General features: G+C 36.5%; 2 protein-coding genes across 2 annotated transcripts; one reads left to right on the top strand and one right to left on the bottom strand.

Moving 5' to 3' along the window:
• The first annotated feature begins 561 nt into the window (after positions 1-561).
• Positions 562-22,274, top strand: LOC101209928 (uncharacterized protein At3g49140). Its single transcript, XM_004140701.3, is given in 12 exon segments — positions 562-760; positions 1,701-1,797; positions 7,712-7,934; positions 8,499-8,601; positions 8,703-8,770; positions 17,149-17,358; positions 17,438-17,563; positions 17,698-18,033; positions 18,782-18,934; positions 19,810-19,905; positions 21,960-22,004; positions 22,006-22,274. Coding segments are annotated over 12 exon segments (1,572 nt in total). The 5' UTR covers positions 562-690; the 3' UTR covers positions 22,051-22,274.
• On the bottom strand, positions 20,750-21,582 carry LOC101210178. Its single transcript, XM_004140702.3, has one exon. It carries the CDS (start codon positions 21,397-21,399, stop codon positions 21,007-21,009), a length of 393 nt encoding a protein of 130 aa, XP_004140750.1. The 5' UTR covers positions 21,400-21,582; the 3' UTR covers positions 20,750-21,006.
• Positions 22,275-23,952: the final 1,678 nt, after the last annotated feature.

Raw genomic sequence — 23,952 nt, 5'->3', positions numbered from 1 at the left:
GGTACATCACATGTCAACCTCATATTTATACAATTCACCCAAGTACTTAAGTTACATAAAAAACATCTCAATAACGTTTTCAATAAAAGAACTAAGATGTTTATCACATGCCAATGTATAGTTCCACAATTAAATGAACTACGCAAAGAATGATGTATTAAACAATCTATCTAAAGTTAATGAATAGTTACAAATATGACAATTAGATTTAGAGTATTATAATTTATAACAACTATATAAAAAGTCTACAAATATAAAGACATATTTTACATAAATTTACGAAAGATAGACTATATAACAAATATCAAATATCGAGCAACAAGAGTTTTTCCTATGGTGGATAGTGTTTGTTACAATTCCAATTTTTTAAAAAAGGATGTTTGCTACACATTTGATCTTAAAAATTTATACGCAATATAATAACTATAAAAGAATTCAAAAGCTAATGGGCTGGATATGATATGCGAGCCCAATAAACTGCTGCCATTGGGCTTGACTGCAATGCCGTAAGGATCCGAAGAGGTTTATTCGCTCGTACAGAAAATGGGATATTCAGTGACGCATAGGATATTTTCCACGTGAAGCCAAGACGAAGAGCAGGTACCTCATCCTAATACACATTTTCTCTCGAAAATGCCCGTGGATCTCCTACTTCAATAACTCATTACCAAGAACAAAGAAGGTTAAAGAATGATCGAAACTGCTCTGGCCGTTCGGTTTCCCGCCGGCGCAAACTTCTGCTACTCCTCTGCCGTGTCCTGTAATTCTCCCTCTCTTTCTTCCCCGCCATTACTTACTTCAGAAGACGAGCTATACTTTTTTTTATCCATGTTTTTTGGTCGAGTTATACGAAAGTGAAAGAGGAAACGTTTCTTTTGATTGCTTAACTTGCTTTCTGTTGAAATCAATGGAGCTCAAGAGTCCACGATTGCTTAACTTGCTTTCTGTTGAAATCAATGGAGCTTAAGAGTCCACATCTTTTGTTTTTGGCGTTCTTTTTCCTGCATTTTACATTGTTGCCAAGCTTACTAGCTGACTAATTTTCGTAGATGTCTTTCGAATTAGACGAAAGAGAAAGAGGAAACAATTGTTATTATTGCTTAACTTGAATTCTATTGAAAGTTTTGGAGTTTAAGATTCCACGGCTTTTCTTTTTGGCGTTCTTTTTTCTGCATTTTACATGGCTATCAACCTTACTAGCTGACTATTTTTCTTCTATGTTCTTCGAATTAAATGCAAGAGGGCGAGAAACGATTGCTATTATTGCTTAACCTGAATTCTATTATAAGCTTTGGAGCTTAAGATTCCACAGCTTTTCTTTTTGGCGTTTTCTCCAGCATTTTGCTTTGCTGCCGAGCTGAGAGTATTTTTCTTCTATGCTGTTGGAAATAAGGGAAAGCGAAAGAGGAAACATTCGTTTTGATTGCTTAATGTGATTTCCGTTTGAAACAGTGGAGCTCGAGATTCCATTGCCTTTCTTTTTGGTGTCCCCCCCGCATTTTCTTGGCTGCCAAGCTGAGACAAGTGTTCTATAATTTCTTTGAATTAAGTGTTAGTGGCAGATGAAACAATTTTTTTGGTTGCTTAAATTGAATGAAGCAAACGATTACGCAGCGTTTGTTTTTGGAAAATCCGGTGTTTTTTTGGATGTATAGCTGAGACTAATTTTCTTCCTTGTGTTTGGTTGTGTGCATGTACAGATCACCGTCCAGCTTGGACTTCGGAGGATGTAACTAGTATAGGCAATGCTAGCAGCTTCTGCCGGCTTTTGCATTCTTGCACTTCCGACGTGCATTGGTACTTAGCTTGAGCTTGCTCCTTTCTTTTCCTCTTTTTATTATTTGTTTTTTATTAAATAATTTTGTCAATGAGTTTCTTGGTACCATATGCGTGTGGGGCAAAGCAATCACAGTTCAATGCAGCATGCGAGTGTTTAAGTAACCACGGGTCTCTAGTCCTTATACTGCTCCCACTGGCCAGAAATTGTAATAAATTGAAAAAAATTCTGACTTGAATATAAATTTATGATTAGAAAATACTTAGCCTAATGCAATGAGAAAGAACTCTTAATTGACAATATTTTTTTTATTCTTATAAGCCACTGTAATATGTGGTATTTACGGAATCGCAATTGGCTGTCAGGCTACCAATCCCAAATATCAAATAAAACACACAAACAATGGCAAACAGAGACGGTACTCTTGTGTTCTTTATTTATACATAAATGCCAAGATGTTCACAAGCTACGATATAAAGATAACAAGGAAAGAAAAACATAAAAGAAACATAATAGTCCCCTTTTACATCAATGGAGACCCCTGCCGGCTACAACAACCTACTCTCTTAAAGATAACAAAAAAAAAACCCAGCTACACTCTCTCTATCAATCACTATTTAAAGCCTTTCCTAAAATTCTTCCCTGTGGGCCCTACTCTACACAATCTTTTTCTCCAATCATTCCTCCTCATTAATATTAGGTGTATTTACATTTCTACTCTTTCTCACATACGTATGAATGATTGGGGGCCTTACAATACCCCTCGGTTCTAGGTTCACCTTGTCCTCAAGGTGAAAGGTGAGGAACTACTGGTTCATCTGGTAAACGGCTTCCCACATAGCTTCAGTCTCAGAATCTTTTCACTTTACCAACCATTCGTTGCCTTTGAGGTCCTTGTTCCAACGAACTCCTAGCACAGTTTCCGGCCATAGTTGCAGCTCGAAATCTTCAGTCAATATGGGTTGTTGATGTTGAACCACTTGCTGATTTCCTAACTTGAGTTTTAGCCTGGAGATGTGGAAGACATTGTGTATCACTGCTTCTGGGGGAAGTTGGAGTCTATAAACTACTTCACCTATTTCCTCAATTATCTTGTACGGCCCATAGAACTTAGGAGCCAATTTCTCACTCCTCTTGCATGCTAAGGAACGTTGCCGGTAGGGTCTCAGTTTCAGATACACCTCATCCCCAACCTTGAATTTGAGCTCTCTTCTCCTAGTATCCGCCATTTTTTTCATCCCATTTTGGGCTATGCTCAAATTCTCTTTCAATGCATTCAGTGCCAAGTCCCTTTCCTTCAGCATAGATTCTACCTCATCGTTCAGCGTTTTTTTATTCCCATATGATAACAGTGGAGGGGGTTGTCTTCCATACACTATCCGGAAAGGATTGCTTCTCGTGGAGGCATGAAAGGTGGTATTATACCACAACTCAGCCCATGGAATGAATTTATCCCAATTATGGGGTTCATTGCAGAAACATCTCAAATATGTTTTTAAACACTGATTTACCCTTTCGCTTTGCTTGTCGGTTTGTGGGTGAAAGGCTGTACTTCTCTTCAAGACTGTACCCATAGTAGCGAATAATTCCTTCCAAAAATTGCTGATGAAGATCTTATCCTTGTTTGAGATAGTCGATTTTGGTATGCCATGCCTGCTGCTTATTATGTCAATGAAGAATTTAGCTACTCTTTTGGCTGTAAAAGGATGCTTCAAGGTAATAAAATACGAGAACTTGTTGAGTCTATCAACTACCACCATGATCACATTCATCCCTCCAGCTTTTGACAGCCCTTCAATGAAGTTCATGGACCATTCTTCTAGAATTTTCTTTGCTATTGGAATTGGTTGTAAAACCCCTGCTGGCTTGGTTGCTTCATACTTATTCCTCTGGCAGATCTCACATTGCTCAACATAGTTTTTGACGTCTGTTTTCATTCTTTTCCAATGTAGTTCTCCATTCATCCTCTTATATGTCCTTAGAAATCCGGTGTGACCTCCTAAAACTGAATTATGAAACGTATGCACCAAGTTCGATATCAGTGATGAGTGTTTGGACAACACTATCCTGTTTTTATACCATAGTCTCCCATTCTCCCAACAATATTTACTTGTCTCTTTAGTCTTTTGTTTCAACTCTTCTATGATCTTCTTAAGATCTTCATCTTGTTGTACCTCCTCTTCAACTAACTCCATATTCACAATTCCAGTGGTAGTCATGGTATTGAGTTCTAGGGGTTGCTCTATCCGAGATAGGGCATCAATAGCTTTGTTCTGTAATCTCAGTTGATACAAAATCTCAAAATCATATCCTAGGAGTTTGGTCAACCACTTTTGGAACTTGGGTTGTGCCTCTCTCTGTTCTAAAAGAAATTTCAACGCTTTCTGATCAGATATGATTGTGAACTTCTTCCCTAGAAGATAATGTCCCCATTTCTGCGCAGAGAGCACTACAACCATAAGTTCCCTCTCATTTATAGATTTGGTTTGTGCCCTAGGAGATAGTTTTTGACTAAAGAAGGTGATGGGATGATTGTTCTGAGATAACACAGCCCCTAATCCTATTCCAGATGCCATCCGTTTCAACTATAAAAGGTAGGTTCCAATCAGGTAGTGCAAACACTGGTTTGGTTGTCATTGCTATCTTCAACTTATTGAAGGCAATTGTGGCCTCTTCATTCCATAGGAAGGAATTCTTTTGTAACAGTTTAGTTAGGAGTCACAATTTCCCCGTACCCTTTCACAAATCTTCGATAGTATTTGGTTAAGCCCAAGAATCCTCTCAAACTAGTAACATCCTTCGGTTGCGGCCAGTTCACCATATCTTGGATTTTCTCTTAGTCGGCTTCTACACCCTTATTGGAAATCAAGTGTCCTAAGTACTGGATTTGAGAATAAGCTATAACACACTTTTTCTTGTTGGCAAAAAGCTAATGATAACGTAGTACCGCAAATACCATTCCTAGGTGCTTCTCATGTTCCGTGATATCTGAACTATACATAGGTATATCGTAAAAAAAAAACCAATACACAACGCCTCAAAAAAGGTTTAAATACCTGGTTCATTAATGACTGAAAGGTGGTAGGTGCGCTCGTGAGGCCGAAGGGCATAACTACGAACTCATAATGGCCTTCGTGAGTTCTGAAAGTCTTCTCAATATCTTCCTTCTTATTTGGTGATACAGACTTCAAATCCATCTTTGAGAATATAGTGGCTCCTTGCAATTCATCCCGCAGTTCTTTGGGATAGGAAATTTGTCAGAGGTAGTCACCTGGTTTAGCTTTCGGTAATCTACACAAAATCTCCACCCTCCATCCTTTTTCTTCACTAACAAGACTGGACTGGAATAAGGACTATGACTGGGTCTTATCACTCCTGCTTGAAGCATCTCCACAACTAATTTCTCAATCTCTTGCTTTTGAATGTGTCCATATTTGTAAGGCCTCACGTTAATCGGTCTCTGTTCAAGCATCACCATGATTCGATGATCTACTTCTCTCTTAGGAGGTAACCCTTTTGGGTTTTCGAAAATGTCTAAATACTGTTGCAACAAGAATCTCATGGGTGTATCTTCTTCGTCCCCCTTAATTTCTTGTTCTTCTTCCAGGTCGTCATTCATTTCTATGTCATAGTTTTGTAGTTCCAAGAGGAAGCCTTGATCTTCCTTTTCCCATGTTTTCTCAATGGTTCTCAGGGAACATTCGACTCTAATAAGGGATAGATCCCCCTTAAGGCTAATTTGTTTTGTCCCTATCCAAAACGTCATATTTATGGAAGGCCAATGGATCTTCATAGTACCAGTGGTAGCAAGCCACTCCATCCCCAAAATTACATCCACATTCCCAGTTCAATAGCTAGAAAATTAGCGACCACGATGAGTCCTTTCAGTTTCAGCTCTAACCTCCTACACACTCCTCTTCCTTTGCACCTCGCACCATTCCCAATAGTTACTCTGAATTGAGTTCCCTCCTCCAACGGTATAATTTTTGTCTCTACTGTCTTGAGGTGTATAAAGTTGTGGGTGGCTCCACTGTCGTTTAGTACCACCACTTCCTTCCCTCTTATATCCCTTTATTTTCATGGTTCCCTTATTTGTCAATCCACTGATTGTCTTCAGCTCTACTTTGATTCCATCTGTGAGGTTTAGTTGTTTCAATTTCACCACCTCCTCTGGACTTTCCTCTGTTCGATCTTCTTCCTCAACACTCTCTTCTTCATTCATAATGAATAACATCAACTCCCTTTTTTCCTTCATTGTGCATCTATGTCATGGTGAGTCCTTTCATTACATTTAAAACATAAGCCCTTGTCCAGCCTGGCCTTAAACTCTGCATCGGACAAACGCTTAACAGATGGTTCATTCTTTTGGTAATTTCCCTTAATGGGTATGGTTACCTGTTTCATTGGAAAATCCGTTTATCTCAATATCCCTTTATCCGTTCCTTCTTGAACCTGGCTGGTATGCCCTTCTCCTTTTTTTTGTTCTCCCAACTTCCAGTATGTCTTAGACAATTTCAATGCTAAGTTCCGATCTTTGACTAGTTGAGCTTCTCTCATACAATCTTCCAACGTTTGTGGATACCTGCTGACTACTTCTGCTTGAAGTTTGGGTTCTAACCGGTTAAAAAAGCATCACGTAGAACACTCTCTGCCATGTGTGGTAGAGATGCTGAATAAGTAACAAACTTCTTCACACAATCGTTATAAGAACCATCTTGTTGAATTCAAATCAAATGAGCAACCAAACTTTTTTGCCCCAAGTCCTTAAAAAAATCAAACATCCTCCCCTTAAAATCTTCCCATGACTCCACCTTCTTCTATTATGAGTCCATCTATACCAATCTACTTCGTTCGACCCAAAACTTACCACAACCACTTTGATTTTCTCTGTTTTTGGTAGATTGTTGATTTCAAAGAAGTGCTCAGCCCTATATACCCAAGATTTCGGATTTTTGCCCAAGAACATAGGCATTTCCAACTTTTTGTACTTACTGCGGTCTACTGTGTTCAAGTTGATCTCAGTGGTAACTTTTGTTTCATCTATTTTTCCTTTCAATCTCATGACCGAACCATCTGATGTCCCTGACTCATCTCTTTTTTTATAGATATGGTTCTCCCTTAGCTCATCCGCCATCCTCTCCATCGATTTTTTCATTTCCATTAGTATTTCTTTCATACCGAATATCTCCTTCTCAGTCTCTTCCACTCTTTCCTCAATCTGTCTTTGCGCCATGAGTTGCATAACCACCCCTAGCTTTCGGGCTTTGATACCAAATGTTAGGCTACCAACCCCAAATATCAAATAAAACACACAAACAATGGGAAACAAAGACGATACTCTGGTGTTCTTTATTTATATATAAATGCCAAGATGTTCACAAGCTACGATATAAAGATAACAAGGAAAGAAAAACATAGAAGAAACATAATAGTCCCCTTTTACATCAATGGAGACCCCTGCTGGCTACAACAGCCTACATTTTTAAAGATGACAAAAAGAAAACCTAGCTACACTCTCCCTATCAATCACTATTTAAAGCCTTTCCTAAGTTCTTCCATGTGGGCCCTACTCTGCACGATCCTTTTCTCCAATCATTCCTCCTCATTAATATTAGGTGTATTTACCTTTCTACTCTTTCTCATATACGTATGAATGATGGGAGCCTTACACAAGCATCAAAAGGACTAATGTTATTGGCAGCTGTGTTGTTTGAGATCTTTCAGAAATGATTGTGTATCTGACTGTTACTCCATCAGAGTGGTGCTTAGATACATTATTTGTGTGTGTGTGTGTATAATTATTGTGTACAGAGGACATTGACCGAATTGTACCTTTTCTATTTGTGAACATCAAATTTGATTCAGTCTATGCATGTAAAAGGCAATAGGAGGACTGCACGAATGGAATCCTAAAACCTGATAACTAAATTGCAGGAAAAGATGCCAGAGACTTAATAGTAGGTCTCTCTTGGGAAGAAGCTATCTCAAAAAGATTGGAATCCAAGCATCAGCAGAGCCTTTGGGCTCTGCATCAGATCCAATTAAACAAAATAGGGGATTGCAGTATCATCCATCTGAGGAGCTTGTGAAATCAATAACTGAGATTGCTGATGATGTTAGACCTACCTCTGCAGAAACTACTAGAACAATCATTGAGGTATCAATTTATACTAATGCTGTTCTTATGTTCATACTTAATCATGATGTTTAATATGTTTGATGCATTATTAGAAGGAACGTTGTTCATACTAATGCTGTTCTTATGTTCATACTTAATCATGATGTTTAATATGTTTGATGCATTACTAGAAGGAACGTTGTTTGCATTTGTGCTTTATGCACCAACCAATTTTACCACTGGAAGCTACTCATTTGTTTGAATTGTATATTCTTTTTCCATCACGTTCTCAAGGACTGAAATGGAGGTCAAGGACTGGAATTGCTAATCTTGAAGTTTGGAAGATTATCTTAGAAACAAAAACAATGGACCCAATTTTTTCACTACCTTTTTACTTAAACTCTGTTTTTTCCTCCCTCTCTTTAGTACAAAACTTTATTTTTGCCCCTAGTACAACAAAGATAAGAATGGCAATTTGAACCTCCTACTTCAAAGGGAAAGTGGGTGGGAGCTATATTAAAGGGAGCTGCTTTTGTAATTCTCTATCGTATGTAGGTTGCATGATTTCGATAATTAATATTTTCAATAGCATTTCATGTTCAGGTAAATAGCAAAGCAACATTAATGTTTGCGGGTTTGATTAATGATGAAGTTCAGGAAAACATTATCTGGCCAGAACTACCGTATGTAACTGACGCACATGGAAGTATGTCCTACATTTTAGAGTTCACTATTCTCAAACTCAAGGCCATCCTGGGCCAACCTTCCCTATTATTTTATTGATTATGTTATTTTAATATATTGCAGATATCTACTTTCAAGCGAAGAATACTGAAGAGGCCATGAAAAATCTAACATCAGAAAATAACTTTGTGGTATGGATTTTGACTTACATATTAAACATAATGTTTTCACATCTCTCACATCTTGTCTTAAACCAATAATGAGTTCAGTTGTTTAATTTTCATTATTCCAAATTTTTACTTGCCATGTGAAGGTTCCCTTGTGATGTTAGTCATAGTGTACGCCCATAGGGTATTCTTTACTATTGAAAGCGGTAAAAGAAAATGTGACACCGAGTTACGTGGAAACCCGAGTATCGAGGGAAAAACCACTATATGACTTTCTTATAATTATTATTTCATATGAACAAAAGGTACAATGGGGGAAAATTAAATAGACAGCAAGCTTAAAGCTACATTTTGGCAGCCAATTGTTGATAAAGTGCAGAGAAAGTTAGACAAATGGAGAAGATTGAATAGTGAGAAGTGAAAAGGTAAGTTCTCTCCCCTCTCTCCTCTCTCCTCTTTCCTCCCCGGCAGCCAGCCCCTCCGGCCACCACCATCTCTCTAAGAATGGAGGTTTTTAGCTGCAAGATCAATCAGTTTCATTACTGCATATGGAAGGAAAATAATTATTGCATCATTGAAGACACGGAAGCCCATAGAATCCTTCCCCTATCTGATAACCAAACCCGTTGGCTCCAAGAAGCCATTGTTGAACTTCTCAAATTTCCAGCTGATCATTTATTTAGAAAGCACGCAAACATTGATAGAGGCCGGCTAAAAGTCTCGAAGTTTCAAGCAAATTCCAGCAGGATTTTATGTTGTGACTACTGGCCATATTCAGGAGGATATTCTATGATTAGAGTTAGTTCATGTGAAAATTTGCAAGGTTGGTGGTCTTTCTGTAACATGTTACTTAAATTTGTAGAAAAGGTCAACTACACCAGTTGGTTTTCAGATAATTCCCCAAAGACTTCTCCTCAGTTTCCAGTGAATAGACCTTCCTATGTAGAAATGGTCAATTCTTCTAGGACTACCTCTCCAATAAAAAATCCCCAGGACAAGGTACCTTGTCCTCGCAACACCCCGCTTAGAGCTCATCAAGTATCTGTCCAGCCTTCTCCCCCTAAACACAACCAGTGGCTTATCAAGAATCATGAAGTGGTAAAGGTTGATTTTGAAAATTTATGGATTATTATAAAACTGTTTGCTTCCGATGCTTGGAGATTGATTCGCAAACAGTTGGAGACGCTTTATCAATCTAAAATCATTATAAACCCCCTCTATGACGATAATGCTCTCATTAGTTTTGACAAAATTCCATCCAAGGATCTCATCGGAAAGGAAAAGAAATGGCAGGCTTGGGGCGAATTCCACATCAAGTTTGAAAAATGGGACTCAGTTCGACATAGTAGGCCCCTTGTGCTTAAAGGTTTTGGGGGCTGGATGAAAATAAAAAATCTTCCTTTAGAGGGGCAACATCTTTTTATCTTAAGAGGGGCAACATCTTTTTACACTATGGTGATTTTGAGTTTTTATATCCAGTCAATACACGTTCAGCCCCCATATTGCAAGGGAAATTCAGTAATTCAATTGACCGGTTGTGTGTCAAGGAAGTTTTGATTGACGAAGATCTTGATAGGAATCCGTCCAACCTCCTGAAGCACTTTCCGGTCAGTTCACCGGTGCCATTGCCGGAGAAGAAAACAGAAATCGGTGAACAGCTGGCTGTTCTTTCTAATGAGCGCGTAACTGAACAGTTTTTGTCTTCCTCCAACCCCTTGCAGCACAGCTATCTCCAAAGAGCTATGGGGCCCACTGATTTTAAATTAAACCCTCTTTTTGCAGCTGCTAATGACCCATCAGGTGAGAGAAACGTTGGAAAAGGCCCCCTAATTACTTCCTTGAGTATTAATGAGCCTCCAACCTCTTTATTTAAGTCCTCGGCCTATCCATTTCTGCAGCCAACTCCTGAACTGCCCAATGCCACAATAACTCCCTCTTCATTCTCCCCTAGGCCCCCCTCTGTTTTCAAAAAACAGAAATTTGAAGAGTCAGGAAAAGAAAATATCTCTTCTGCCTCTAATAATTCGATCCTTTTTGCCAGCTTTTGTCAAATTCCTAATTATCCCTCCAACAAAATTAATGATTCTGTTGGAGCGGCCTTTTCTTCCACCACAGAAGGATCCCCAAATAATTTTTGTTCAAGCAAAGGAAAGAAGAGTAAAATTTCCTCAATAGTACCGTTGAAACAATTTATTAGAAAGGACACTTCATTTGATAATGCTTGGACAGCTTTACTAAAGTCTGAAGCTATTGCAGCATGTTCCTTCAAAGATCTGGAAAAAGATTTAAAAAAGAATCTGCCAAGTAAGACCTCCTTATCAGAACAAAATCCAGATTTCTTGGAAATATGTACCTCCAAAATACAATCAGCTTCATATAATATCAGGTCTATCTCTCCCCGCCCCGCTTCTGACCATTTTAATTACTCATGCTTCACTGATCCTAACACTAAAGTCACTTTAGTATGAGGAACTCCATGCCATTCAGTTGAGTCAGTGCAGAAGCTATCAAATACTGAAATTATCTCCCCCTACAGTGTCAGCAGTGAAGACTCCCCGGGTTTAACTCACATTCAAGATGATAATGCAAATGATGAAATTGAAGCAGTGGATCTAATTTTCCTTTTCAAAGTGGAAGGTGGTGTTTTTAGTAATTTCCCTTGCTCTTCCCCAATCAAATCAGTAGAAATTCCAAAGGAATTGTTGCCAATTATTAAAGACTGTGAAGTGATGCTGGTTTAAGTAAGTCAGTGTAATGTATATGCTCAAAATTTTCACCCATGAAGATCATTTCCTGGAACACAAGCGGCCTAAAAGATCCAAATAAGCATTCCGCTCTTAAGAAGTTTATAAAAAATCATCACCCAGACATGGTGCTAATCCAAGAATCAAAAATGGAAATTCTGGAAGTAAATTTCATTAAAACAATTTGGAGTTCTATGGATATAGGATGGGAATCACTGGAATCTTATGGCGCTTCCGGAGGCATTCTTACCCTATGGGATAAAAGTAAAATCACAGTGGTGGAAACCATAAGAGGACATGGGTTACTTTGTGCAAGAAGTGTGGTTGGGTTAACAATGTTTGTGGTCCGTGTGGTTATAGAGAGAGGAAACTTGTTTGGCCAGAATTATTAACAATTACAGAATGTGGGGAAGAGTCTTGGTGTTTGGGTGGAGATTTTAATATCACTAGATGGGTCTATGAGAGGTTTCCAGTTGGCAGAAGCACAAGAGGGATGAGACAGTTTAATGCCTTTATAGAATCTGCCAATCTAATGGAAATTCCCCTTCAAAATGGTAAATTTACTTGGTCAAGAGAGGGTGGCACTGCTGCAAGATCTCTGTTGGACAGATTTTTTATTAACAATAAATTGAATTTGAAAACTCAAGAGTAACCCGTAAAGCAAGAACCTTCTCCGATCACTTTCCTTTATTATAGAGGCAGGTGCGTGCAATACTATGGGGGTCATCCCCATTCAGATTTTGCAATAGTTGGTTGTTGATAAAAGAGTGCAACAAGGTTATTGAGGAAGTCTTGAAAATCGCCCCCCTAGGCGTTAAGTGGGCTGGTTTCATTCTTCATGAGCAGCTTCGTAAAGTGAAACTTGCTGTTAAAAATTGGCATGCTACTCATTTGATTGATATAAAGCAGAAAGAGGAAAGGCTTTTGAGAGAGTTAGAAATCATTGATGGGCTTGCAAAAAGTGTTGGTCTGAATGAAGTGGAATTGGTTCACAACTCAGATATACAAACAGAGTTGCTTTGCTTATATGTATTTTTGCCGTTATGTTTTTATTTTTCAGCCTTGCTTTTTGTCTATCGTAGGTAGCTTCTGTTATTATTTTGATTGTTCCTTTGGTCTTTTCATGACCTTAGTATGTTTATTGTACTTTGATCTTTTCTTTGTATTTTGGATATGATGAGGGTGCTATGGGGATGTCATCCTAGTTGAGAAGTCCGGGTGCATCTACTTATCCTATCTATGTATCTCTTTCTCCCACATTTCTTGGCTTCCCTATTATTTTCGTTGTATAGCTCTCTTGTATATTGAGTTTATTAATAATAAAGAAGCTTGTGTCATTTTAAAAAAAAAATAGACAGCAAGCTTAGGATAAAAAAAGGAAAGAATATTAGGGTTAATCTTTCCTTGGGCCACTAATTCTAACACTCCCACTCAAGTTGGGACGTAAATATCAATAAGACCCAACTTGCTAACACATGAATCAAAGTTTTATCTGAGAATCCCCTTGGTGAGAACATCAACAACCTATTGACTTGAGGGGATGTAGGGAATGCATATGCTACCATTGTCTAGTCTTTCTTTAATAAATGTCGATCAATCTCCACATGTTTAGTTCTATCATGTTGAACTGGATTGTTTGCGATGCTAATAGCTACCTTATTATCATAGAATAATTTCATCGGCACCTCGTAGTCTTGATGAAGGTAAGATAAAACCTTATGTAGCCAAATTCCCTCATATGTCCCTAAATTCATAGCTCTGTACTCAACTTTAGCACTACTTCTGGCCACAATCCCTTGCTTCTTACTTCTCAAAGTTTTGAGATTACCCCATACAAAAGTACAATAGTCAAAGGTGGATTTCCTGTCAACAACGGTCCCTGCCCAGTTAGAATCAATATAGGCCTCAATAGCTCCTTTGTAGGTCTTCCCATCAACCCTTTACTAGGAGTTGTTTTTAAGTATCTCAAGATTCTGTTAGCTGCCTCCATGTGTTTCTCACAGGGGCTGCATGAACTGGCTAACGACACTCACAACATAGGAGATATTCGGTTTAGTGTGTGACAAGTAGATCAACTTTCACACACGGCGCTGGTATTTTTCCTTATCAACCGGAGCTTTATCACCTGCACTTTCCAGTTTACTGTTGAACTCAATAGGAGTATCAGTAGGACGTATACTTGATTTAGTCAGCAAATCAAGGGTATATTTCCTTTGAGATACAGAGATACATTCTTTTGATTTAGCTACCTCCATCCCAATAAAATACTTCAGATTTTCCAAGTCTTTAGTGTCAAACTCATCATCCATCTTCTCTTTCAGTTATATGGTCTCAACGATGTCATCCCAGACATAACAATGTCATAAACACAAACAATTAACACGGCAATCTTCCTAGCCTTGAAAACTTTCGTAAACAAAGTGTGATCATAGTGCTCCTGACTGAACCATTGGGACTTGACAAATGTAGTAAACCTATCAAACCATGCTCTCGGTGATCAAACTGGGCTTTAAACCATGGAGAGGGGCTCATATAGACTTTCCTCTTCCAAGTCTTTGTTGAAGAACACATTCTTGACATCTAGCTGATATGTGAACCAATCTTTGTTTACAATAGATAACAGGATTTTAAAGGTATTTAGTTTTGCAACTGGGGAAAAGGTTTCAGAGTAAACCCTTTCGCAATTAACTTGGCCTTGTGTCTATCAAGAGTTCCATTAGTATTTGAGTGTGAACACCCATTTTCATTCCACAGTTTTATGTCCCTTAAGGAGAGTACAAATCTCCCAAGTCTTGTTCTTTTAAGAGCTTTCATCTCTTCCATCACTGCAGTGTTTTACTCAAGACATTCGAAAGCAATGTGGATATTTTTAGGTATCATTGTATCATAGACCCGTTTTCTCAGTGTATACAGAAGAAAGGTGTTCTGACGCTTCAAATAGAGTTTTTGAGTAGTATCCCATAGGTCCTTCGCAGTTGTTGCATATAACAGAGGTTTGCCAATCTGTGGCTCCATACTATTGATCAACATGGACTAGATAAGAGAATCCTCCTCTCTCCAGAATCATTCCTAGGAGTCAGTAGGTGGGGTCGAAGAGTCTCCTTTGTCAGAAAACCAAATTGTTGGAGTCCCTAAAGAATCATTTTGGCCGATTGTGACCAGGGATTTTGTGGTCTTGGTTATTAGTATACCCTTATATTCTTTCATTTTCTTTTCATTCAATGGAAGTAGTTATTTCTATAACAAAAAAAAAAAAAAAAGGAATAGAAAAACCCTAAGATATATTTAGGATGTTTTAATGCATTCCATTTCATTATAAGTTTGGGAATATAGAGTGCATTCAAGAACTGACGTGCTTTTGAAGCAAAAAGGGTTCTCGTATACCTTTGTAATTCAGAAGAAACAAAAATTATAATGGTTATTCATTAGGTATCAAAACCTTTAGATTAAACTGAAAGATTTTTTTTATTTCATTTCTGTTGGAAAATAACGAGAGAACTGAAATAGTTCGTTGGCAGCTATTGTGGATTATGAGGTGAGTGTGTTGCCTGGCTCTTTGGTGGTCAGAATTGGAGGGGTATCTCCTTTTTTGCTTTACAGTAATTGAAAACGTCCACTAGCGACTTGCTTCTTGATATTGAAAAAAACTATCAATAGATAAGAAAAGGGGGAGGGTTGTGATGTTTTAGCAGGTCCACAATCACCTTGCTTCTTGAAAGAAAAATTTTCTTTTTCAAGTGAGGAAGATTTGCTCTCAAGTCTCGTCCAAGCAGTGGTATCTGGGATTCTACTGTACTCTCTCTCCTTTTTAGAATTCCTGCTTCGATCAATAAAAGCCTAGAGAATCTTATAAGGAATTTCTCCTAAGATGGGTTTGACAAAGGGATGATTTATCTTGTTAGTTGGGACATAGTTTCAAGGTCATTGAAGTTACCCATCCCTTTGATTAGGTCTTGAGAAGGATTTTCTTTTTAATGGAAACAAAAATTTAGTCGATATAATGAAAAAAGACTACTGCTTCAAAATTCAAGATCTCAAAATATAAGGAAAAAATAGGAGACAAACACAACTAATGAAGGACAAATGCTAAAAGAAGAAAAACTTCAACTAAGAAGCACAAGAAACTAAGAAAGAGAGTCCCATAAGAAAATAAGAGAAAATCCTAACCAAGAGAAACCAGGCCAAACAGAGAAACATCTATCCAAAAAACTGGCACAAAGTGTCAAAAACGTCTGAAAAATCCCATATGAGAGGGAAACGAGAGCCCAAGGCAAACGGGACTTCAAAAAATTCTAAACCTCAAACAATTCACAAAAATGCAAATAGCTCTAAATGAACAAGACGAGCACCCTTAAACTTTAGCTCCTTGAGAACTAGAGGGAATCACCTGCAACTGAAGACCACAAACCTTAACCAAAGAAGTGAATTTGTCAAGAAGCAAAGAAGGCGTAGGAGAAGCTGCAGCAAAAACCTAACATAAGTGAACCAATATCTTCACTTGCAAAACTTTGATTATAGACTTCTGCAAATATATTCTCTAGTAGGTTCTTCTATTGCACTAGTTCCTCCATTAGAACTTCATTACTCACACTTAACAATGATTTCTCATCATTTTTTGAAGGAGGAAGAACTTCTTTAGGAGAAGGGGGGATGTTACCACTTTAATAAATTGAACATCAAATGTAGGGAGAGAGGTAATAGATTTCTTAAAAAACTTGTTAGGATCCAAAGGCTGATGATGCTTGAAGGGACTGATGAAGAAATAAAAAAAATGAGTGGAAGGCTCATCTATTATCTCTCCCTAGAGAAGTAAGTTTCTGTTCCTCTAAAACTCCTGTTCACTTTTCCCTCATTCTCCTAGTTCTTTCAATGTCAATTGAGAATGCTTGAATACCTATTCTTGTGAAGATTACTGGGTGGGAAGAAATCTTTTGCACACCTCTACCCCATCTATACCACCGATTAGATATGCAATTACAGTCTAGGCCCCTTTCTTTTCCTTCTTCTTCGTTTGTTCTTTTGGGGTTTCATTGCCCTCTCAGAAATAGGGAATTGTCAATTTCTCCCTTACTTTGTTTAGCCTACTATTAAATTTTTGACAAATGCTGCACAGTTTTGTTTTTGTTTTTTTAGGGCGGTATTTTTCCTCCGAGGGTGATTAATAATGCTTTAAATTTATTTTGGAGCCTTTATTTCTTTATTTAACTTCATTTATGAGATTTTTCAACTTAAGTTTGTTAAAATCAAATGTGGAAGTCATATTATTATTATTTATTTGTATAAATGAAGATTCGATTCAATGTTTTAAAATTTAATAATATCACAATCAAAATTTGATTGTAACTATTTCAGGTTGTGAGGGAGTTTAATATGACATTGACGATAAATTTCACTCTTTAAACTTGCCATTGTCATCATAACATATAGGGAGTAGTGCCTAGTTTAAGAATGTTCATCATGATCAGACTTTTGGTAAACTTTTATACACCTTTCTCTACATCAGGTATTTTATTTACATTCTTCCCATCCAGCATCTCATGAGTAGTGAGATTTTTTAAGCAGACAGACTTTCATTCCGTAATATCTGCTGTATAAACTAATTTCTAGTGGAAAAAAAATTTCAAATGGATAATGCATTTGATGGTTTTAATGATACAGCAAGTGCTTATTGGCATTGATACTATGGAAATGATCAATGAGATGGAGTTGTTTGGTCCATCAGAAATTGATTTTGGATTTGAAGAGCTTGATGATGGAGCTTCAGATGATGGAGATGATGATGATGATGGTGATGGTGAAGATGAAGACGAAGACGACGATGAGGATGAGGATGATGACGACGACGATGCAGATGATGAATACAATAGGGTCTCTCTATATAAAAGAAAAAGTATACTGTTGGATTTCACTATTTTAGTTTGTTATTAAATGTTTCTCCATTCTGCAGGACTGGGTTTCTGTCATAGATGATGAAGATGATCAAAATCACTCTGATGAAACCTTGGGAGATTGGGCAAAACTGGAGACAATGCGTTCTTCACATCCGATGCATTTTGCCAACAAGCTTTCGGAGGTAATGATTTATGATGGATTACAATTTTTTCCCCCAGCGGGAACTACTAATGAGTCTTGGTCTCTCCATATATGTTAAATGAAGCATCTGATTTCCAATTATATTTATATTCATATGCTTGTTATGTCTTATAGATTGCATCAGATGATCCTATTGATTGGATGGAACAGCCCCCAGCAACTTTAGTGATTCAAGGTGTTCTAAGACCTGCATTCAATGAAGAGCAGACTGTTATCGAAAAGCATCTATCCAGCCGCCATTTGAGTAATGGTGACATAAACGAGGCTCAGGAACTTGAAGAGAACCTTGAAGGTCATGGTAGGATCAATCATCATGGTCATGAATCAAGTTCATCCAAAGATGGTTTAAACTTGATGGAGGCATTGGATGAAAGTATTCCAGCGAGTGAGGCTTCATTTTACCGGCTGGAGATGATAAAAGTTCAGCTATTTACAGGAAATTCACACCCAGTATGTTTAGTTTCTGTTTTATTTTGCAGTTTGTCGTTGATTTCTCTTTTACATTGTAGCATGTTTTCTTGAAACAGCATCATACACCACACCTTTTTCACCTGTAAGAATGAGTTCTCTTAGTGTACAGTTGCCGTGGCCTAATCTGAGTTTTTCTCATTTGGAAGCTACCGTTGTGCGTTTCCTCTCTAATACGAATCTTTGGCTCTTTCTTTGGGGGGGGGGGGGGGGGGGGGAGAGATAAAAAACCATTTCATTGATTCAATGAAATATCCAAGGGTATATGTATCTTGGACATTCATATTCGCACGCTATGCTTAATTTTCTGAAAAAATTATTAATGGTATTCATTACCGATTTTAAAAATAATTATGTCGTTCATCTTTCTATGGCGGTGGGTGGAAAAGTTGCTGCCTCAGAACTAAAGTAAGATATATTGCTCGTGACTGCTCCTTTGTCAGCTTCGGCCAGTGGAACTATAAACACACAACAGGAAATTAACTGATACAAACCACTTTGCCTTCATTTCTTGTATTAAATTTTTATTTGACCATGATATATTCTATCTAACAAAGAAAACCAGCACTTCCTGGGACTTGGGCGACTTCGCCGGTCATATTTTAGATACTTTATGCATTATAAATGTTTAATGCCTACAATTTGCAGTCCCTAAATTCTGGGCAGGCTTGTTGTTTTTCTTGAACCTGCTTCTGGTTGTTGCTGACAAAAATTCTTTGATCTTTCCCAGAGCAACGTTGAAATAGAAGATCTCATGAAAGCTCAACCTGATGCGATTGCGCACTCAGCCGAAAAAATTATTTCTCGTCTAAGAGCAGGTGGAGAAAAGACCACACAAGCGCTCAAGTCTCTCTGTTGGAGATGCAAGGGCATTCAGGTTGAGGTAAATATATAAATCTTCTCAAAATGAGAAATTATTTCAATCTTTCGTTAAGATATTTGCTTGTCTCTGAATTATTACCATTCATCTTCCCAAATGATACGTCTCCAAAAGGCTGTTCAGTTTATTATTTTTATTTAAATCTGATTATGTATTTTGACTTCTCAAAAATAAAAATAAAGAAGGATTATGTATTTTGAAATTTAATTAGTCATGTAATAGAATAACGACCTATTCATATTATAGAAGAGGTATGAGAATTTAGGTCTATGAGGTCATACCAATTACTCTGGGTATACTTTGGTTGACTATTAATTAGTCATTACTTACTTCATAGTGGACTTATTAATTTTATGGTTGGTTTTGAAAACTGTCAGTGTCTAAACATATGCCAAATTAGTAGAGGAATATAGAACGAAAGTAGCCTTCTTTCATTGGCTGTAACATAGAGATAAATCTACTAAGTAATGTACTTTTTTAGTTGTGTTGCCTGATTTGCGGTGTCGTGAACCGAAGTATTTTCTCAGTACACAGTTCACAGTTGAATAGTTCAACATGGATTTGAACATTGGCTATAATGGAATTTCACAGGAGTGTTCAATATTCAGGTTTTATATTTGTGTATATATATACACGTAATTAATTTTCCAAAGAAAGAAGCACATAATCGATGAATGAGTACTTATGCCGCCAATGGTGGAAGTTCTAGGACAGGAGAAATTTTCAATTCTAAAATTCTTAGCTATAAAGTTTCTCCAAAGACCTGTCCTTTCTAATTTTAGTTCCTTCATTTTTCATTCTAGTTCAACAATAGATATGCATATTATAATGATTCTCATGGTGCTTCGGATCTTTTGGTCTTCACTGAATAATTGCAGGAGGCAGTAATCAATGGTATCGATTCACTTGGATTTGATGTGAGGGTTTGCTCCGAAACTCAGGTCCAAACATTGCGGTTTGCTTTTGATACACGAGTAAGTCAACTATCACGTTAGTCTCAAGTTACTGTTTTTTCCTCTTGATTAATTACAACATATGATAACCAAAAAAGAAAATGCATATTCATTCATAGTTTGTGACACAATTGGCAGCTGCAATAACCATATACAATTACTAAAGCAGCAAATGCATAGTTATACGTAGTTTGTGACATAACTGGCAGCTGCAATATTTTTAACGTAACCAATTATGACGTGATTTGATGAACTTCCATCCATGGTGCTTTTCTCCGTTTTATAAATGGAGAATTGTTTGTCCTAATTGTCAGATTTGTGAAAACAATTTAAGAATGATTTGGAAGGACTTATCAGATTTCAAATATGCTCTTATGAAGCTTGATTAAACCGATTTTTATTCAAGTGCGGTTTTGCCTTTTGGCACACAGCCTTTAGACAGTCTACCGGATTTGGTTCAATCACTATACCCTATTTTTTTTTAACACAAAGAATGTTTCGATTTCCATTATGGCTTGGATCCATTTAGTTTTCTTGGTTCAGTTTCTTTCATCCTAATTGATGCTGCCCGTGCAGAGTAGAGCCATGAATTTGGACACCAAAATTTACCCGATTAGCCGATTTGGCTAATCTGTTTATATATATATATATATATATCACAGACCGGACGCATGTTGTCTCTTCTAAGATTCAGGCAGTGGATACTCTAGACCTTTAAGTAGCTCATCTAATCTTTTTCCCAATTCAAAACTAGAATGGAAAAAAACCAAACCCAAACCCTAGAAGGGAAAAAAACCAAACCCTAGAATTATCTAATATTCATCTTCAAAATGCAAAGAATAAGCTACCTAAATATCTTCAACTATTTAATGAAGCCAATGTTTTATTCTTTTCAGTGAATTACCTTTAGAATCTTTAGGTTAAATTTACATATATCCTGGAGTTTTCTGGAAAAGGAAAACGGATTATCTAACATATGCGTATCCTAGCTTTCGTAGCTGGATGGTATTGAATAATGATCCTCTCAAAAGAATGTTCAAGTATAAGATAAAAAATGTAAATTGAAAAACGGATTCATACAGCAAACCAGATAATGGTATGGGAGCCAAAGGAACGGAAGATTCAGAAGAGTCCAAACAAGACGGAAACTCCAAGTATGATCAACCACAAGATATGCACCAAGAGGAGAGCCTGGCCAGGAATAGGCGCAGAACCACCGTTGCCGACCTCACAAAATCCCATCTTGGCGACCTTGACACCTGAACACAAAGCATCGGCACAACCACACCAGTACGTAACGCCATCAACCCCGCAGACCGGGTCCGTTCTAAAGCATTTCACGGGGCAAGAAGAGGGCACCGATACAGGACAGAGATCTACATCGCCGTCGTTATTGGTGGCTTCAGAAGGCAAGCGGATGGCTGAGGAAACATCCTCAGATCGGACTGGAAAGACGAAGATGAGGAGTAAAAATAAGAAAATTATGGAAATTTGGGGTCTAGAGAAGAGGGTCATGTTTCGCGAACTTTGAAAAAGCTCGCGTGATTGGAGATCGATTGGAGATCATGAGCTTTTAGATTTAGGGCAGGAAGGAAGAGACCTCTGTCATGGAATTTTCTTGACAGTTAGGCAACGAACAAGGGGGGACAGCCTTAGCTAGGAATTTGGTGGCCCTACGCCCCCCTTTTTTTGTTTTTCAAAATGGGTTTCCTTTTTTCACATTTCTCACCTAACCATTTGAATTCTTACCTAATTTTTTTTTTTAAAAGAAGAAAGTTTTGGAATATATTTTAATATTCAAAATTTACCATTGAAATCTGTGGATTTTAACTACCCATATCTAATTACCATTGAAAATGATGTTTATGGAACTTGATTGTCAATAACAACAAACAAAAAACCAAATTGTTATGAAATGAGACATTTTAATATCTCAACAATAATTTTGTTTTTTTTCTAAATCATGGATAAATTACCCTCTCTTGGTGTTGAAGTTTTATATTTGTAATGGCGGTGAGTTGTCTTTGCAGGAAAATGCTTACTAGTGAGCTTAACCAATTAGTATGTTTGTGCAGGCAACCTCAGAATTCAGTGCGGAAAAACAGCTGAACGACTTGCTTTTTCTCGAGAATTAATTCCAAACATCAAAAAGTGAAACAAACATAACAAAATGATTCCTAAACATTGTAAGCCTTCTCACCACATTACAATTCAATTATGGGTGTGTTTGGCTTTCTCAGGTTCCGATCTTTAATGCTTCAAAGCAGAATGGAAGTAGGTAAATTTATTTTAAATTGTTGATTCATTAGATTATGGATCCGGTGATTGCGAACCCGCAATCATTCTTCAATTATTATCAATTGGCCTCTACCAACATCCCTTTTCTGCTGTTTTACTCTGCCATTAATCAGTTTCCTACCGTTTGCTTGCTTCAAGTCAATTTTTTTTAGTACAAGAGAAGTGAAAATTTAAGTCGATGATGACATGTTTTATTAGTTAAGTTAGACAGTAGACACAATCTGACTTTTAATTAAAGTGATTAAGCATGAAGGGCGTTAATCAAATTAACTGCTTTTAGATGAATTTCTCCTAGGTTAATTCCCAAGTTTAAACTTGGAGGTTTTATCAATTTGATTTGTGCCTGATATGTTCTCTTGACAAATTTGAACATTTTTTAAAAATTAGTATTGCTTTTAAGAATTTGGATTCTTGTTTAATTGTTTACTTTAAAATTTCTTTCCGTCAATATTAGAATTTAATTTTATTTCCCTTCTAACTGCAAAAACCTCTTCCTTATAACCGTAAAATCCAAACTGTTTCTAAAAATAGGATCAAATTGACAATTGAATGAAACAAAAAAAAAAAATGCTTTTTAACTTGGTTTCAAATTTCAAATTTTGAAGCCAAATTGAACCATTCTGGTCCTATTTTCAAACATAGGTAATTATATCCGTAGGAGAGCATTCAAAACCACACAAATCAATCAATGGGTCTAAGGATATTTCTAGTTAAATACAAGAGTTCAAAACACACGTTAACCTGTTGCATTAAGGATATTTCTAGTCTTTAACCTGTTGCATTAAGGATATTTCTAGTCTAAATACAAGTGTTCAAAACATACATTACCCTCTTATTTAATTTAAGGGTAATTATAATTGATGATTATTTTAAAAATAATAGTTAAAGATATAACAACATTTAAAAAAAATAATTATAATTGATGATTATTTTAAAAATAATAGTTAACGATATAACAACATTTAAAAAAAAATTGTAAATATAGTAAAATTAACGATAATAAACTTATATTACTTATATGATCTATTAACGATAAACCAATATTTACAATTTGATCTATTATCGATAGAATTTAACAAATTTTGCTACATTTGTAATTTTTTTAAAATGTTGTTATATACTTAATTATTTTGCATCTAAGGGCTAAATTTACAACTATCGTAAAGATAATTGCAAATTTTAAATTTATAAATAGATCAAAATTTGAATTTGAGAATCTATCATTTCTTAATGAAAAGTACGATTAAAAAATCTATCCATTACCAAGACGATCACAGATAAATTTTAATATATTGGTAATTCATCAAAAGAATCTTATACAGTTAATTAGAGCTCTATAACTGATACGCATTGCACTTACTTCTTTACAAGAGAATTATCACATGCCTATGAAGTTCTTACTCAAAGTGTTCAATTTATTTGCACCAAGTTTTACAATGTTGTCAAGGTCTTGATTTTACAAAAAAAAAAAAAAATGACCGTCAAATGTTGATAACTATAAATACAAAAAGTTCTATATCAAACTTTGTTAACTTATATGTTTAATATAATTCACTTTTCTTATATACATTTCTAGCATCCAGCCTTACTTTGATTTTGCTTTTTAATTAAATTAACATGTCTATTATTTATATTATATTTAAATTAGTAACATTATTTTTGTTTTTACTTTTTAATTAAATTAACATGTCTATTATTTATATTATATTTAAATTAGTAACATTATTTTTTAAATATCAATTCATCCCTTATGTTAATATCAAATCAATA

This window comes from Cucumis sativus, chromosome 3 (assembly GCF_000004075.3).
Source record: "Cucumis sativus cultivar 9930 chromosome 3, Cucumber_9930_V3, whole genome shotgun sequence".
NCBI classification, from domain to species: Eukaryota; Viridiplantae; Streptophyta; class Magnoliopsida; order Cucurbitales; family Cucurbitaceae; genus Cucumis; species Cucumis sativus.
This window is presented reverse-complemented; position numbering and strand designations above follow the sequence as displayed.

Excerpts from the sequence above, each read along its gene's own strand:
- LOC101210178 (XM_004140702.3), bottom strand. The coding sequence starts at position 21,399 with ATGACCCTCTTCTCTAGACCCCAAATTTCCATAATTTTCTTATTTTTA.